At 41.4% G+C, this 18,093-nt stretch overlaps 1 protein-coding gene across 12 annotated transcripts in view; it reads left to right on the top strand.

The window, feature by feature from the left end:
- The first annotated feature begins 740 nt into the window (after positions 1 to 740).
- The window catches only part of cadps2 (Ca++-dependent secretion activator 2), a 111,125-nt gene continuing 93,772 nt past the window's right edge, over positions 741 to 18,093 (top strand). For all 12 annotated transcript variants that reach the window (XM_070907526.1, XM_070907532.1, XM_070907530.1 and 9 more), the window contains exons 1-4: positions 741 to 1,073; positions 14,506 to 14,586; positions 14,987 to 15,220; positions 15,887 to 16,008. In XM_070907526.1, coding sequence (XP_070763627.1) covers positions 771 to 1,073; positions 14,506 to 14,586; positions 14,987 to 15,220; positions 15,887 to 16,008 — 740 coding nt within the window. In that variant the 5' untranslated portion in view covers positions 741 to 770. The remainder of the gene's footprint in view (positions 1,074 to 14,505; positions 14,587 to 14,986; positions 15,221 to 15,886; positions 16,009 to 18,093) is intronic.

Genomic DNA, 18,093 nt, shown 5'->3' on the forward strand with positions numbered 1-18,093 from the left:
GGAATTGGAAGCCTGTGTGTTTAATTAATCACTAACCCAGATGGGATTTGGATCTTGTCAACCTGCTTGTTGTGTGGTCTTTGTTTTCAGTTCTGCTGCATCAATTCTCAGCTTAGGGACACATTCATAAAACATCTAAAGACGAGGTTCTGACTGTCTGAAAGACACTTTTGATTTGGGTGTGTAAATAATTCACAAAGCTTTGTAGCACTACGAGTCTTAGGTCTCTTCTTTTATCGGGATATTGATCACACTAAATTGTTTTACCTCCTGGAGATATAACCTGTGGTGCCTGGTTCTGAATAACCACCCGGGTGTCAGTCTTTTACAGCGTAGGTCTGGTCTGGTTGCGCTCGCTGTGTTGTGGCAAAAGCCGAGCCAGGTTCTGCTAACCAGGGCGACCCACAGTTGTTTGTCAGAGCCTCTGCTTTGGGACCCCACTGTGTTTTAGCAGTGTTCTCATTGGGATGAAGGAGGAGGCTACATTCTTTTGATGCAGTGTTGTTGTGTGTCTGAAGACAGCCTAAAAGTTGTTCTCAGCAGTTTTGTAAATTGGTCTGCAAACTAAAAGTCTTAGTTGGGAACATTTGGTCGATGTGGGGAACTCTACTTGTGGTAAGAATAAAACTTGTGCGATTCTCATTTTAAGTGGGACATATCCAGCTAAATAAAGGGTTAATAAATACAATAAAATCCATGTTGTCTGGCTGTAAGTGCTTATTGTTGTGTGTCCTTGGCAGGGCTTCCTGAAGAGCGAGCGTGTTTCCCGGATGGTTCAGAGCGGCGGCTGCTCGGCCAACGACTTTCGCGAGGTCTTCAAGAAGAACATCGAGCGGCGTGTCCGAAGCCTCCCGGAGATCGACGGCCTGAGCAAAGAGACTGTGCTGAGCTCCTGGATCGCCAAGTACGACGCCATCTACAGGGGGGACGAGGACATGAGGCGCCAGCCCCAGCGGGCGCACCTGAGCGCCGTGTCGGAGCTCATCCTCAGTAAGGAGCAGCTGTACGAGATGTTCCAGCAGATCCTCGGCATCCGCAAGTTTGAGCACCAGCTGCTGTACAACGCCTGCCAGGTGAGCCACTAGAGGTCGACAGGTAACGACACACGCGGACACATTCACACGCTGTATGTTTATTATTGAATACTCTCTTGTAATACTTGTGCTACAACCTCTGAATGATGAAGTAAATGCTGCGTTGTCCTCAGCTGCAGTTCCTCTAATGTCCACTAGATGCTGCTGTAGGAAATCGTTGACTGTATTACATGTGAAAACCCTCTCAAGTCCTCACATTTCTTTATTTTAGATTTGGTTCGTGTGAGCTGGGTTCACTTGTTGTGTGTGTGTCTTAGTGACTATAAAATGTATTGTATGAGATCAGAACTGACATCTTAAAAGTGAGGCGCACTGCTGGGCTTTTTCTCCCATGTGATCCCAATCACATGGATGTATTCTTGGAAGGGTGAGGCTTCTTGGTTGAGTGTTTAACAGCTGCTATGGTCTAGATTTGTGTGTTTGTTATTGTTGTATTTTCAACTGCCAAACTCTGAGTGACCACTAAATTCATCAAAGCTTGATATTCAGTGTTTATGTTGCGGCTATATGTTCTGTTTCTTTCTTTTTCGACCCAGTTGTTTTACAGATGAGCTGGTGTGACCAATTTTGATGGTGATGAAGTTGGCAGACTATTTTAAGCAGAGGTGGAATGACAAAATACTTTTTGCCTCATCGTTTCTATTGCTGTTATGTTCTGTCCTGATTCTGTCTTCAGTTCAGTAGTAAGTTTCTTACTTCATCTACAATTTCATCATAAGAGTTTGTGTCTTTTTCAGTCTTTCAGTAAGCTTTTAATTTGGAAGTAGTGTACTAAGGTAGAAAAGCGGCATATAAATGCAGTCTGTTTACCATTTGCCGTTGCCACAGCTCAGCTGAAAATGGTAATTGTAAAAACCAATTTGGTCGCTTAATTCAACCTGGAGATTGTGTTTTAAAGAGATGTTCATGCAGGTACGTAACACCTCTATCCTGTAGGTTAGACTGGACACTTTTGGGGCTGACTAACTCTAGCAGATACACTATAGCATAGACAGGTAGAAACTCACTAGCCTAGCAACTTAAAGGCTACAAACAACCCATGTAAACACTCTGAAAGGGGAACTCCAGGGAGGGAGCTGTGTGAAGTTTGAAAAAGAAAAAGAAATCTGTTGGTGTGGAGTTAGAAAGAAAGAAGTGAGCCCACTCCTCATCTTTGTTCGAGGCTACATTAACCACCACTAGCATAACGAATCACTGTCAGCAGGTGAGTTGCATTGCGGGTAATGTAGGCGCCAGGATTTGACAAGGAAGATGAATGTTTGGAATAAAAAAGATGATGTCTCTGATTCTGCTGCGTCGATATTGATCCTTCTTTTTTTTAACTGTCCATCGTGAGTCCGACAATGTTATGGGACTGTAATGCTAAATCGGGGGAGTCCTCTCTTTATACGACGGTGTAGAGGCAGGCAATTATTGAAAGAAGAAATTAGAAAATGAAAGAAGAAATACTAATTAATATGTTAATATATTAATATATTGGGCCTCCTAAGCTTGGCTTGAAATAAGCACATCTGCTGTATTTGTCTCTAAATCTTGGACTAGTTTACTCTAATGAACATCCAATATATAATCATGTTAAACAGTTTTATCAAAATATCACTCAAACGCTGTTTTTCGTTACTTCTCTGCTCGTCTTTCCTTTTTCAATCCAGCAAATCAAACCAGCAGTCTTCTGGTCCTTCTGACCTCTCTGACCTTCAGACCATTGCTGTCTCCTTGTTAGATCTGACATTTCTCGCATTTTTACAACTCTGATTAAAGGTACATTATATTTGGATTATAAATGCAGTTTCTCTGAGGGCAAACAGCCTCATTAGCAGACTGTGCCGAGCATCATGAAGGTCTCAGTGTCTCGGCACGCTGCTGTTCAGTAATTAGACGGGCACCGAATCTACAAAGGGTGCACCATCCAGACTGGAACAACACTTTTCACATGTAAGAGTGCTGACCTGCGCTCAGAGTGAAGATGAAGACTGTAGTATGAAGACAGAAAGTGGCATCATGGGACTGAACATACCCCGAACATGAGACGTAGATGGATGTAGCTTATTGTGTAGCTGCAGAGCTTCTCCACACACTCCTGTTTGCATTTGATAACCATAAAATCAGGGTTACAGTCCCTCTGGTGCCTCTTTCCTCTGCAGTATGGAAGGAAAACGATCGATGGTTTCCTCTGAGCGCTGCTGTTTCAGCATTGGTTTGGATACAAGATACAGTGTGCAGCAACCGTGTAATGAACGAAGAACCAAGAATTTGATAAATAATGTATGTTTTACATGCCTTCAGCAAAGATTCAGAGGACCATAAACCTGCTTCTGTATGTACAGTTTTGTTGATGTTAATTGTAAAAAGCAGCCGAACTTTTTTGTTGAACAGTAATGAAACGCATGTAAACTTCACATCAGCTCACGAGGTGAACAATGTTTTCAAGGCAAAACTTTCTTTTGAAAGAACATCAGCTCAGTGTGTCTGGAGTTGTTTGTTGAAACCTCAAATCTGTGCAGCGTGACACACACGCACACACACCTCCAGCTAACATCATCATCATCATCATTAAACCCCATTATCTCCCAGATAACAGTAATCACAAAGTTGATGAAGAACTGTGACAAACTTCTGTCTTAATTGGATAGTGATAGAGACGTAGACAGAAGACATGAGGAGGCTTTTGGAACACAATACCCAAAGTGACGCCTTCAAATTGCTTCTTTTGTCCAACCAATGGTCCAAAACCCAAAGACTCTTCATTTACTGTCATAAAGGACAAAGAAAACCAGCAAACATTTTACATTTCTGCCTCAAAAATGACTAAAATGATTTATCGATTATCAAAATAGAGGGCAACTAATTTTCTTTCGGTCGAATAATCGATTAATTGAGTAATCGTTGCAGCTCTACTTAGCTATCTAGCTAACTCTGGGGCAATCAATGTCCATTGTCCCTGTTAAATAGATAAATAAAACATGAGGAGAGAAAGACGGGTATGACATGCACAGCAATGGTAGGTTGAAATCTTTTTTAAATAATTTTTGCGGTTCTCACTTATCCAGTCGAGCCCTGCATTTAAAAAACATTTAAACATTTTGTTCTGGTCAAAACAGAGCATTTTTATACAACATGTCTGGAGGAGATCTTTAAGTCTTTGAAACAGCCATGATGCTGCGCTAATGTAAGCAACAAATAAACATACAGTAAACGTACAGACAGATTCGGCATCATGTCGATCCAACTGAAAACTTTTAGTGTTGCTGTTAGCTGGTTTGTCTCGTTTCCTTTTTGTTCTGCTTTGTTTAGTCATCAGTTTTATCTTTTGTTGTTGTCAGGCCTTCACGTTTTCACAACCTTAACATGGGCCAAACAAAAAAAGGCAAAATAATGAAACGATGATGAAAAATGTGCCCAATATTTGCAGGTTAGACTTGTTTGCATGTTTCCAATTCCTTCATGTCGTCTCAGTTTTAATTTTATGTCTGCGTGTTGTTGCTAGGTAACCAGCTGCAGGTTCGAGTCTCTATGTTTTTAAATAAACCATTTGAGGCAACATGAGGTCATCTTCATGTGTCCCTGTAAAGTGCAATTATTATTACAATCATGAAAGAATAGACATGAATTTTCGGACACCTTTTTGGAAAGTATTATCGATCAATATAATGAATATTAAAATAATTGTAAAATGTGTCTCGATAAAATCAGACTCCCTACGAGCTGCCGGAGTGCTGATGACCTCTGACCTCCCTACAGTCTCAATAATTAATTCATACCAGTAAGCCTGTGTGTTCACTGTTCAGGCCTGACTGGTTCAGGTCTAGTTGAGTCCCCCAGAGTCTGTCTCCTGACCTGCAGGTACCTCAGTCATCTTCAGTCTGCTGAAACTTAAAGGTCAGATTTAAAGTTCACAGACTGCAGGAAAATGAATTATCAACATTCTTGTCAACTGTTGGCAGTTTGAGCCTGCAGAATAAGATTCTTCGGCTGTATGTCTTTTTACAGCTGTTCATACGTTAGCAGCATTTCTTTCATTTTCTTTTTGGGAAATAGTGTATTTTATAGCCGGGCTTTTAATATTTTTCCTTCCTCTCCTCCGTGAGTTTGTGTTGACTCTGGATGTTAATCTTCAGACCATTTATCTTCTGTTGAAATACGCTGTTAACAATGAGCAGCAGCAATCTCAATATATCTATATGTATATGTATAAACATTACAGTACAAACTACACGCACACTATGGCCACATTAACCTGTTAGGAGGCCGGGTTTGTTGTATAATGTTCGGGCAACACAACAGAGTTTCCAGTTGTTTATCTCTTTGAGGACAACAGCTTTTTAATTTCAATTTCTTTATTAATTTTTTTAAGGGATTCAAAGTTGGTAAGTGCAAGCATGGGGTGTGGAGGTGTAGTGAAAAGGTGGTTGTCAGCTTGTGGTGGAAGATTGGCAGTGAAATGGTAAATGGGCTTCATTTCACGCGCTCTTCAACCGTAACGACTCCCAAAGCGCTTTACAGATCCAGTCTCATTCACACATTCACACATCGATGGCGACCGAGCTGCCATGCAAGGTGCCGGCCTCCATCGGGAGCAACTCAGGGTTCAGTGTCTTGCTCAAGGACACTCCGCTCTACTCCACTCTACTTCCACCACCCAGTGACTCTGCTGTCCTGACTTCAATGTGGGGCCAGACCAGAAAAGACTCTTTACCGACATGAGCGACCGCAGGGTGCTCTGGCATCCCATCATCCAGAAGCAGAGGAGGAGTGTAGGGTTTGACTTGTCTTGGAGGAGGTAGGAAGAAGCCGTTTCCTTCACTACCGTGTAGACCAGCACCAGAGTCTTGATTGGATGCAACAGGGAACCAGTGTAGTTAATTGAGAAGAGGAGTGGTGTGGGAAAACTTATCGGGACAGGCGCCTCAAAATGTGGGCAAATCAAACCGAGGTTGGATGCCACGGGAGGGAAGAGAGAAAATCTGTTCTTTTCTTGTTTATTTGGGTGAACAGACTTTAAATTCCTGTCCAGAAGTCTTTACAGTCTCTGAATACCTCTCTATAGAAGAAACAGTGCGTCAGTGATGCTCAGTGATTCTCCTCTGCTGATTGTTTCCTTCGCTGTAACCGGCTGTGAACATAAATAGCTTCCATTTACAGATTACTTCATGGCCCATTGAGACATCATCCTCGTCTGTATAACAACCAGAATGTGTCTGTTGCCAGGACGGATTCTATTATTGTCCTGCTTCATTAGAGGCCAGAATAGAAAGAAGAACAAAAGCTGAAGGGTGAGAAGAGAGGGGAGAAATGTAGAAAGAAAGAGGAGATAATTCCATTTTTAAACGCTCACCTGTGTTTCCAGGGTTTCATTATAATCTTGGTGCCATATGCTGCCTATTTTTCACGTGTCTAACAACTTATGATCTTGTTTAAATTACCCACCAGAAATAGACTAAAGCTGCATTTTCAGCGTCATTTATATTAAAATAAAGTTCAATTTAATTTTATTTATATAGTACCAAATCACAACAAAAGTCATCTCATGACGCTTTACAAGTAGAGCCGGTCTAGACTGTACTTGTGTTAATATTACAGAGACCCAACAGTTCCCGACATGAGCAAGCACTTTGGCGACAGTGGCTGGAAAAAAACCTTCCTTTTAAGAGGCAGAAACCTCGAGCAGCAAATGTGAAAAGCGTCTCTGGTAGTTGTGAAACCAAATCACAGCGCTGCAGAGGTATTATTTTTTTTGCCTCTTTTAGCTCCTAGTTTCGGTTTTCTGGAAATCCTAACAGACCAACGTGTTAGGATTGTTTTGGGGCTCGTTTAAAAACCGAAGCCTGTTGTGAAATAGTCATTGTGATGCCGGAGATGTGACAATAATGACTCTCAGCCCATTCCTTAAAAGCTCCATGGCCGCTGATTAGATTGAGTAATAAAATCAGGCTATTACAATTCACCGTCTCCTAATTGAGCAAAGAAAGAAAAAAACTATATCTGTTTTGCAAAAACAAGGTACGAGTGAGATTGCTAAGACTTTGATATGTACGGGAGGAGTATCGTCAGAGGACTGGAGGGGGAGGAGGACACAAATACAAACTGCAGAGATGTGAGTCAGGCTGGGAGACGTGTGGAAAAGATGGAGGGAGATAAGAATAGAAGAGAGGAGGACCTACAGCTGTGGAGGGACGGAGAGTCCAGGTGTTCTGGTCAGCTGGTCTCACAGGGGATAAACAGCAGTGACAGTCCAGGGTGTGTGTGTGTGTGTGTGTGTGTGTGTGTGTGTGTGTGTGTGTGTGTGTGTGTGTGTGTGTGTGTGTGTGTGTGTGTGTGTGTGTGTGTGTGTGTGTGTGTGTGTGTGTGTGTGTGTGTGTGTGTGTGTGTGTGTGTGTGTGTGTGTGTGTGTGTGTGTGTGTGTGTGTGTGTGTGTGTGTGTGTGTGTGTGTGTGTGTGTGTGTGTGTGTGTGTGTGTGTGTGTGATTTATTTATGTGTGATCAGATTTATCCAAAATCTCTGAATACAACAACACTGAATATTACACGAGAGAATTCAAAGAAAAAGCTCCTCCCTGCCAATTCAGTGGATATTTTCACTACAAATGACTCTGTTTAATGACGTTTTGGGCAGGAACATTGCTCCGCTGAAAATGAAAGTGATGTCTGGTAAATATAAAACTCCTTGGTGAAACAATTTATTGATAAGGAGGAAAAAAGGGAGTGTCAGAGGGCTGAACGGAAAGGTTGAAAAAACAGGGTGCAAAAGGATGATACAGCAAGTATAATGAAGTGTAATGTTGCCATCAAGTCAGCCTCATTGTTTTAGCCTATATTTGTGTACAATTTGGCAAATTGACCCCATTAAAAATATGCCAAATTAGCTATTAGAAGTTCCTGATTGAAATGTGCACACGGATGTATAGTCAGCTGTCACTGGATTACTTTGATACTGAAGAAAACTTCGATGATTCTTAGGCAAGTTCTGCACTGCTTCTTGCAAGGAGCATCTTTTTTCCTGTGATTTCTGGATGTTTATCATGTCTGTGTGCTCAGATTTGTTTTGAGTTATGACGCAAATTGTGGCAAAGCGGCACTAAAGGGTTTTAAAGTACCTTAATAGCCTCCATGAGCTGTGTGGCACACTCAAACTCCTGCTGCTGACTGTGTTGATCGGCAAATCAGAGCGCCAAACTTCAATAACTGTTGTTGTTTTTAGAACACTGACCTTTAAGTTTCCTATATCTATAGCTGTATAGCATAGTAACAAAGCAGATTTCACACAGCCTGAACAAACCACACCAAACTGGCAAACACACCAGAGTGCATTTGAACCGCACCCAGCAGGTTTGTCGTGAACGCAGCCTTAGCCACATGTTGTCGTACATAGTTCAGTATTCTCTGGTGTTTGGTTCTTTTATTCACAGATGTTATAGCCTAAAGCAGGGGCCTACTCAGCGGTGGAGGGGGGTCCATTGATTTCTGTTTTGGTTCTGTCTGTGTGTCGTCTCTCATTAGCTGAGAGAGGCAGGTACAGATGAAGCTCTAATAAATTACCAGCAGCTCCAGGCTGCTGCTCTGCCTTTGGCAGCGACAGCTAGCTCCACAATTTTGTCTGAAAATCTGTTTTCTGCCTCTGAGCTGCTTTCTTCTTCTTTGGTGTTTTATTTTCCTCTCAGTCTCTGCTTTTTGAACCAAATCTCCACGTCTTTTATTTTCCCCTCCATCGTTCTTTTGATTCTCGCCTGTAACTGATGGCAGGGTGTAATTGTGTCTTTCATCTCTTTGTGAGATGATTAGTCTGAGATCGGCTGTGTTTGTGCGCAGCAGATCGTTCAGTTTGTAATAAGGCAGCGGTTTAACATGACGTCTTTTCCTTTGATGCTGAATCTGCTCTGCACACGTGGAAAATGAAATATCTGAAGTTGTTTTGCTGAAATAAACAGATTAATATGCCTTGATGCAGTATTTGCCTCATTGGTTTCTATTCATATCAAATGTGTTTATATTTTTAATACAACAAAGCAAAGCCAGTTTTCTTGAATTTTTTCTTGAATTTCTCTCATTCATTGCAGTAATTCTGCAGTTTTGTCATCAACAATGCTTGATGTCAGCGTTAGCATTAGCATTAGCATTAGCATTACTGTTCTTCTCTCCCATAGACAGTGTGAGGCCACTGTGATGGACGTGAAACTGTGCTGAATAAACAACGAAACGCCGAGCTGAAAAAATCTGCTTCGTTGAAATAAAGATGTCGTAGAAAAGTCAACAACGTTTCCCAGAGAGCATTGCTGTAAGAAACATCCAATCAGAGAGCTGCAGATTCTGTTGCCATGCAGCTAATGGTGGGGTGAAATTAAAAGTTGAAGAAGAGCATGATACAATTTATATCGCCCTTTTTATTTTTTTGCTGTATTTATTTGTGATTGCAGTGACGGAGCTTTCTGAATATTAGAGTTTAGTGTTTCTTCCAGAACTGAGCAGCGCAGTGCCAGATCATGTGCTGAAATTAAATGGTGTGGAAACCGACCCTGCATGAAGAGTCACTTGCTGTTTGTGCCTTTGTAAATGTGAGAAACGCTGAGGCATTGCTAATCCTCAGTAAATGAACACTGATTTGAAGGACACACATTCATCCAAAGGCGCAAGGCCATTTAATTTGTTTCAACACTTGCTTTTACATTTTCCTGTGAGCTTTATCAATTAATTATAGATATCGATCCATTAATATTCAGAGTGAGTACAATTTTAATCATCCAAAGACTTGTTTGTATTTCCAATTGATTGATTTTTAACAATTTAAGGTGAGTCAGTAATTAAATAAATGTCAAGGTCATGAAACCTTTTCCAGAATCACCAGATTATTTATTCACAGTGCTGTTTCTTGACCTGCTCTACGTAACAGGCGAGCTAATTGTCAGCTAGCTCTAGTCTACGGCTCTTAACTGAAACGTGTTCTGAGTGTGTTTTAGTGCTTACCGGACACATTCCTCCGTGCATTTTTAAGTCAGTGTTCGCCTCCCTGACATGTCGACACGCTGCTGAGACTTTTAACAGCATCATGTGAAGACTGGTTGTCATAGAAATGCTCTGTGAGGCAGAATTAGAAAGGAAACAACCGTACAACGACAACGACGACCGGATAATAGAAGTCATGGTAACAAAGCCGGTACTCTGATCTGTGTGTGTTTCTATTGTTCTCTTACATGGGAGGCAAATGAATCAACAGAAGCTCTTATGAATGGATCTGTAAATGTAAATTATTCTCCGCGTCAGAACCTCTGACAAAAATCACGCTTTAGAAAAGTTCAGTCGGCTCTGTTTTTATCGTTTGAGAACTTTATTTGAGAAACAACATTTTGTTTTTTTATTTTATGTCCTCATGTTTTCACCAAATTAGACCAACCATGTTCACTTAGCACCTTCCACTGGGCATCAGCATATACAAACTAACCAGCAGTACTTTGGGATCTCAGTCTCAAAGGTGACCTGCATGTTAAACATACTGACTGCAGCTGGAACTGAAACTGGTTTTGGATCTCTGGTGTTTTGTTTTATTTTAAATATTAGTATTTATTTATTTTTATGCCTTTGCATGCAAAATGTTTTATTTGTGTTATTGGCTGCTGCTGCTGTTATTCTGGTTTATAAACTTCTGCTGACTGAAACGTGTTGTACAGTTTGATTAGTGGTGCCCTGTTATCTCAGTATAGTTAATTAGATTTGAGTGTAACTGACAAGAGACACAACCGGGAATGCAAAGTAACAGCATGCAGCTGTTGTTTTTCTGCTTCTGGGTAATACTTTCATCATCAAGTATATAGAGGCTAGTTTCATTCATTCAGTCTTATCAACGATCAGAAGGACTCTATCTACATGTTTAAGACACATTTTAAACGCAGAAATTCCTTTTTTAGACGTGCAGTGTGTAGTGCTACGTTGTTGTATTTTTTATAAAGAACAAAGAAGGAAGCTGACAAAAAGTACTGTAACACAAAAGTTACTGGAACACAACTTAACAGAGTTACTGGAGCAAAGTCCTCAAAACAAAGCCAAATGAAATGAAAGAGTAGATAAACAAATACATATCAAAGTAAAAAGGTAATGACACACAAGGAAGGGAGGAGGATTTTATCACTTAAGACTTTTATAAAATGGCCAATTTTATCAAGCTTCAAAATGAAAAAGGTCTGAAATTAATCTTTTCAAACTCTGTATTCAATACAATTATTATGCTACATTATTATTTATTATTAAATTATAAAGTCTTGACCCCGAGTAATGATGAGTAAACAATAAAAACGTGGAATTGTGTAGTTTATCTGTCAGACAGAACTTTTCACATGTGCATGTTGGTTTGACCTCCGTCACTCAGATAATTAGTTCCTTTTTCTTCCTCACAGTTTTAATTAGGACTCAATAATCAGCTGACTCATCAGCAAGTAGAATGACTAAACATGTCTGTTAGCAGTCTGCTCACGGATCCACACAACCACGTTTCTGATGGATTTTGTCGACTGAAGTGTCAGCAGAAAGAAAATAGGGGGGGGGGGGGGGGGGGGGAGAAAAGACAAACCTGTCAAATCATCCATGAACAGATTTCCATCTCTTAGCAATTAGTGAGCGCGGATGTCAGGCCTGACAGGAAGTGGTAACATGAGATGACGGCGACAATACTATTTTATTAAATACATTTATAAAAATCTCCACTGCTGAAATTGTCGTTCATCCCTGCCAGGTGCTAAACCACGAAGATTAAACTCCAAACTACTTTTTTGTTCAGGTAGTTGAGTCGTAACGTCAATTAAAAAAACAACAAAAGAGACAGCTGGTTGACGATACTGACATTTTTAGCCACATGAGCAGCATGACGGCAATGGTGGTCGCCCATCATTGCTTTCCATTTGTATGTAACTTACTCCAAAGAGGCACCGAAGCGAAACAGACGTGGTGCTATTCTCTATTCTATCTTCTCTCGGCGGAATGAGTTCTTATTTTATTAAAAGCAGGTTCTGAAGGCTGAACTTGAAACAACAGACTTCTTGTGTAGGTGTTTTCTGCTTCCTTTAACCCTAAAACACAAATCCAAACAACTTTAAAGACTACAAACAGAAACATGAAGAAGGCCGCAGTCGATAAGTCGGTGATAAGTGAGTCAGTTTAGCAACAGGGTGAAAGACCAGACAGTCCTTCCAGCCGAGGGTGTGTTTGTAGGCGAGAGCTGCAGGCTGCCAACAGGAGGTGAGAGTCACAGATTAGATCAGTCCAGAACAGGGACCTGAGAAGTCTAGAAGCAGAGGGTCTCAGCCTGACACGTGTTCATCTGTAGTTGTGGCTCCTGTTTGATTTTCAGTTTGCTCCTCAGCGTTTTCCTCTACAGCTGCAGGTCTGGATAACTCCTCAGTGTGACTAAAGGAAGTTGGCATTCTCTGTAAATGAGACACTGACGGCAGATTTCTAACTGATTTCCTGGGTCCCATTTTGGAACAGGCTGAAATTAAACAGCTTATCATTTCTCTCCGTTATCGGCTCTGAAGGTTCCACTTGTCTCTTTGGCTTCAGGCCAGTTTCCATCAGAGCTGTTTTATCTCCGATTGTCATTGTAGACGCCTCTGCTCATCACGGATTTTGTGAAACGAGGCGCCGTTTTCTGCCCACTAAGCAAACCTCGTTCAGTTTTCACTGCTTTCATCTCCTCTTTGAGTCTCGCTGACATCAAGTTTAACAGACGACTTGTTGGCTGATCTCGTGCTCAGCGTGAAGCTCTCAGACAGCTTCAGTGCTGAAGGTGAGGCTGCAGCGAGGACTCGAGGGGGCCACTTCACTTTCACCGTTATAATGAGTTTCTGCCCTTGTTTTAATCAGGAATATATACCAAGAGCCAATTCAAAGCTTAGAAAAACAAACGACACACCAACCAGCGCTGATGTGTACTGGAGCCAGAAAGTCCTAATTCAGGCCAAAGAAGTGGGGCCTCGGTAAACTTCAGGCAGCTGCCAATTAAGGCAACACACTGTAAAACATTCCTCTCTTTAAGTCTTAATACAAGAATTCCCAACCTTTTTTGGCCCAGGATCCCAGTTTGAGGTCTGACAATTTTTCCAACTCCAACTATTTAAAACAAATATTTTTCTTTGCGATTGGATACTTTTTTTTAAAGTAACAGACATGGATGTTAATGACCTTGTTGGGAAAGAAGATTGTAGTGTGTAGTCACTGTTAAAGGGGAATTCCACCAATTTTACACATCAAAGTGTGTTTCCAGGTACTACCGCATGTGTGAAAAAAGTCATGTTTAACGTGCCCTGAAACCTAGGGATGTCAACGGTTAACCACGGCACATATTTTTGACCGGTTCTGCACGACGGTCTGTAGGTTAATTTGCATACACACACCGCTAACGGCTTTGCTAGCCAGCAGCCTGAAGTTAAAAATTAAGTGCGCTAAACGAAGCTTGGTGTGGGACGATTTCCTCTAGAAAGGCAACAAAGTCAAATGTGAATGGTGTGATGCTACTCTTCAGTTTAGCAGTACTACTAGCACTATGCTGTACCACATTTATAACAAGCGCCCCGGCTTGAGGATGGCTCACAGCCAAATATCACGTCGTTAATGGGTGTCAGGCTATCGAAAGCAAAATTAACCGAAACTGAAATCGCTACCCTAAACGTTTTGTGCAAATGAGAGCTGTAAATCCAGTTTAACACAACTACATGCTCGCAAAACGAACCTCACGTGTCAAATGTTTTGCTAGCTTACTGCGCACTGTATATGAATATATCTTTGTGTCAAAGTGAAATTAATTATAGAGACCATGTGAGATAGAATTTGGGGGTTTTCCCATTCACTTCACTTACGAAAGAGCTGGGCTGTCTTGTGAAAGGGGTCATGCAACTATTTATATTTCTAGCAGCTTTCTTGTAACCCAATGTGCAGTCAGGCAAATATGGAAAGCTGTTAATATCTTTCCAGCTACAAAAACACATTAGATGAGGACGAAATTAACTGACCGTGTGAGACAGAAGTTTTTCACTTTAATACAGTTGGAGTTTTCTTGGAGCAACATCTAGTGGACATCAGAGGAACTGCAGCTGAACAACCCTTAACTCCAACTCTCAGCCACGGATCAAACATGATTGAATGAAACATTTTTCTTCTGTAATTGGTCGAGAGGCACTTTCAGTCCTGATGAAGTGGTTGAATCTCTAATCTCAGACCCTTACTCCTGATTGGCTAATTACTGTCGTCTATTACCACCTCAGCTGCTGATTGGTTTATCAATACACAAGTGAGCCTCCTTTTAAATCCACTTCTTCAGAGAAGACCTCCCCTGCTGTGTCTCTCCTCCACCTTTTGATTAGTTTATTGATTCTGCAGCTCTTTAATTGACCGGCCGATGAAACTCTTCGTGTTTTTGTTTTTTCTTTCTCAGCTGGACAACGTGGACGAGCAGGCAGCTCAGATCCGCAGAGAGCTGGACGGAAGGTTACAGCTGGCTGAGAAGATTTCCAGGGTGAGAAACACAAACATTATTATGAATAATAAAACCCAAACTCATCATGTCATAATGATTTAAAACAGATATAAACAAACTATATCTACAAGCTTTGATAAACCCACTGAACACTACCTGCCCAGCACCACACAGCAGACAGATACAGTTAGAGACCAACTGGTGAAGGAAGTTGAACATCTGGCAGCTAAAGAGCAACATAATTGTCTCAGGAGTTGGTGTAGAAGTATATATGATAAAGTCTGTTATCATGTTTGTCACAAGTGTGAAGTTTGAGTTGTACGTTTTTAGTGTTTGTAGTCACAGTTTCATGGTGTAGAACTAAGTTGTAGGTTAAACAAAGACTTCACTCATTTGGCTAAAGAAGTGCATGAACTGTGACTGAATGTCTGTCCTGCAGGAGAGGAGATACCCAAAGTTCGTCTCTGCTGACATGGAGCCTCTGTACGTGGAGGAGCTGCGTTCGTCGGTCAACCTGCTCATGGCGAACCTGGAGAGTCTGCCGGTGTCCAAAGGAGGTCCGGACTTCAAACAGAAGCTCAAACGCTCCTCCATGAACAACTCCTTCCTGGACATGGGAGACGAGGGAGACATCCTGTCCAAGTCTGACGTCGTGCTGTCTTTTACTCTAGAGGTCTGTGTGTGTGTGTGTGTGTGTGTGTGTGTGTGTGTGTGTGTGTGTGTGTGTGTGTGTGTGGATGTGAACTCTGGCTGACAAGACAACGGCTGAAACCGCAGTTTGATTTCATTACATGTGACAGTTCATTTGTTTGCTTTGTTAAGAAAAAAAGTGAATGAGGTAGAAATACATAAAATCCTGACAGTGCACCACATTGTACACTAGAGATGAATAGATCAGTTTATCGTCAAGAAATGAATAATTTATAACAATAATAATAATAACTTTATTTATATAGCACCTTTCAAAACAAATAATAACAAGTGAATAAAATCCACAGCAGAAAATATAGAGATAAAATAATTTTAACAGTTTAATTGGTTAAGAAAAAGCCAGAAGTTATTATCTGGTTACAGCTTCTCCAGTGTGAGGATTTACGGCTTTTCTCTGTTTTTTTTTAATCAATGTAACCTGAATATCTTTGTGTTTTGGACCGTTGATTTGTCAAAACATCGGACAAACAGACATTTGAAGATTGTTGTTGTTGATATTTCATAGACAGAATGATTCATCAAGAAAGTAATTGGCACAAATGTCATAGAACACTGAATGTTTGGGGCTTTTGGATTGTTGCTCAGACAAAAAGACGCATCTGTTTTAACCCTCTGCTTGTGTTTTCAGATTGTGATCGTGGAGGTCCAGGGTCTGAGGTCTGTGGCTCCAAACCGGATCGTTTACTGCACCATGGAGGTGGAGGGAGGGGAAAAGCTGCAGACAGACCAAGCTGAAGCCTCCAGACCACAGTGAGTGTCTCACTTAGGTCTCAAAGAGAATAACATTTGTCAGACTTTAAATACCTGTCAGCACATTACACTTGTGTAAGTTGCATACTGGCCCACGATTGGCTTAAACTACTTGTGATGTCGTACGTACACGTCCTAAACTGAGATTTAAGATGAGCACAGAGAAACTTTCCCCCTTCAGCAGCTGAATGTGAAAACAGCCTTCTTGTGTCAAACTCTGCACAAACATTATTCTGCGCAGTGAAGGTCAAACATTCAAGTGAAGTAACACTAAGCAAGAAAGAAAGAGGCGGCATTGCTGAGCATTTTGAACACCTGAATGGAACCTCTTTGCTTATATTTAGACACAAAAAGTGACTGAAAAGATGTGGTGACTTCTTAAGTTTCCTGATTCAAATCAGTGAATATCTGATCAAAGAACAAGTCTAGAATTATTTACTATAAAATTACTATTGTGTGGATTGCCATGAAATGTTGTACAGGTGCCCAGAGGATGAACCCCACTGACTGCAGTGGTCCCCTGACTTTTCCTCCACTGGCTTAGGTTTGAGTGAAATGTCTCAACAACTATTGGATGAATTGCCATGAAATAACGTTGGTGATCCTCTGGCACCTCATCTAGCACCATCGTCTGGTCAGAATTTCAATTTGCCCAATACTTTATGAACAGATATCTGCAAAAGTAATGAGGCTCAGTTATACTTTAGGTTTTGTGCTCATTAGCAAATGTTAGTATGGCGAACATGGAAAACAGTATACCTGCTTAACATCAGCATGTTAGAGTTGTCATTGTGAACATGTTAGCATTTAGCTAACACAGCCAGATCAACTGTCCGTGAACACCAGACAGAAACCGGTCAGAGCATCGACTGGGAAGAGCTTTTCAAGGTCCTCCATCAGGAGTCAGTGGACAGGGTAGAAAAATCAAGGAGGACGTTCACATCCAACATGAGAGACGGGGGCTACCATCTCCTCCCATATACAACCAACTGTAATCATGTGACCGAAGTTCCATATTTAGTGATCACATTCACTAACGAAGACCACAAGATAATGTTAACAGCTCTGACAAAGTAACTGCACCTTGAGTTGAGATTATTTTGTCACACGAACTGATTCCGAGGTCAAAAATGAACTTCCTCGCTCAAATGTTGGATTTACATTTTACTCTATTTTTGTTACTTTGAGGATGTGGATTGATGTTTCAAGTGTGACACAAAGCTCTGAGGCTGTCATCTGTGTTTGTGCTGAAGAGACACGAACAGTGTTCAGAGCTAATACTCAGTTTACAGGAAGCTTCATGTTTACAGCCAGCTGAGCCTTCCCTTTTGACCCCTAACTCGATTATCGTCTGAGCTTTTGAAGATGAACTGAACGCACAGACCTCGGTGAAAAGCCTCCTTAACACAGTTACCTGAAACTGAATCACAGCAGACCCACATCTTTGAAATGCATGCAGCGCTCTGTGGATCGCAGACAGGAGACGACTAAAGTCTGTGTTTATGTAACCGGGGAGGAGTGACCCTCAGCTTCCTCAAACACCACGCTAACCTGCCCTGAGCCATGTTTCTCATTCTCCAGTCAAGGCTGATACAGCGAGAAGATGAGGCTGTTATGTAACAGTGGGAGTCAGATCTCCTCATCATATACAAAAAAACAACATCAATGTAGGTCTCTAGGCAGACTTAACGTAACTTGTAACGTTCATTACACACCAGAAAACTAAACGGTCGGATAGAAGAGAGACCGAGACAACTTTTCTATTCTTAGCTCCATTACTGGGGTATAAGAACTGAGGTTTGTCCTGAGGGTGGCGCCAGAGGAAAGGTCATGTTGTAACTTAAATCAAAAGGGTTTGTCCTCTTTACTGTGGCCTTTTTTTTCTCAGACTCAGCTTGTCAGGCTCAGCTCTACAGCAGAACATGGGCTGAATACTAACATTGCCATGCTAACAGTTTACAGCACCACAGCTATTACAGTCCCATCATAATGCTAACGTGCTAAAGTGCTAATGTTTGCACGTTAACATCATTCATCATGTACTGGATACTGGACTCCAAGATGGCATCTGTCAAATGAAAGTTT

Source organism: Enoplosus armatus, chromosome 6 (assembly GCF_043641665.1).
Source record: "Enoplosus armatus isolate fEnoArm2 chromosome 6, fEnoArm2.hap1, whole genome shotgun sequence".
Classification (NCBI taxonomy): domain Eukaryota; kingdom Metazoa; phylum Chordata; class Actinopteri; order Centrarchiformes; family Enoplosidae; genus Enoplosus; species Enoplosus armatus.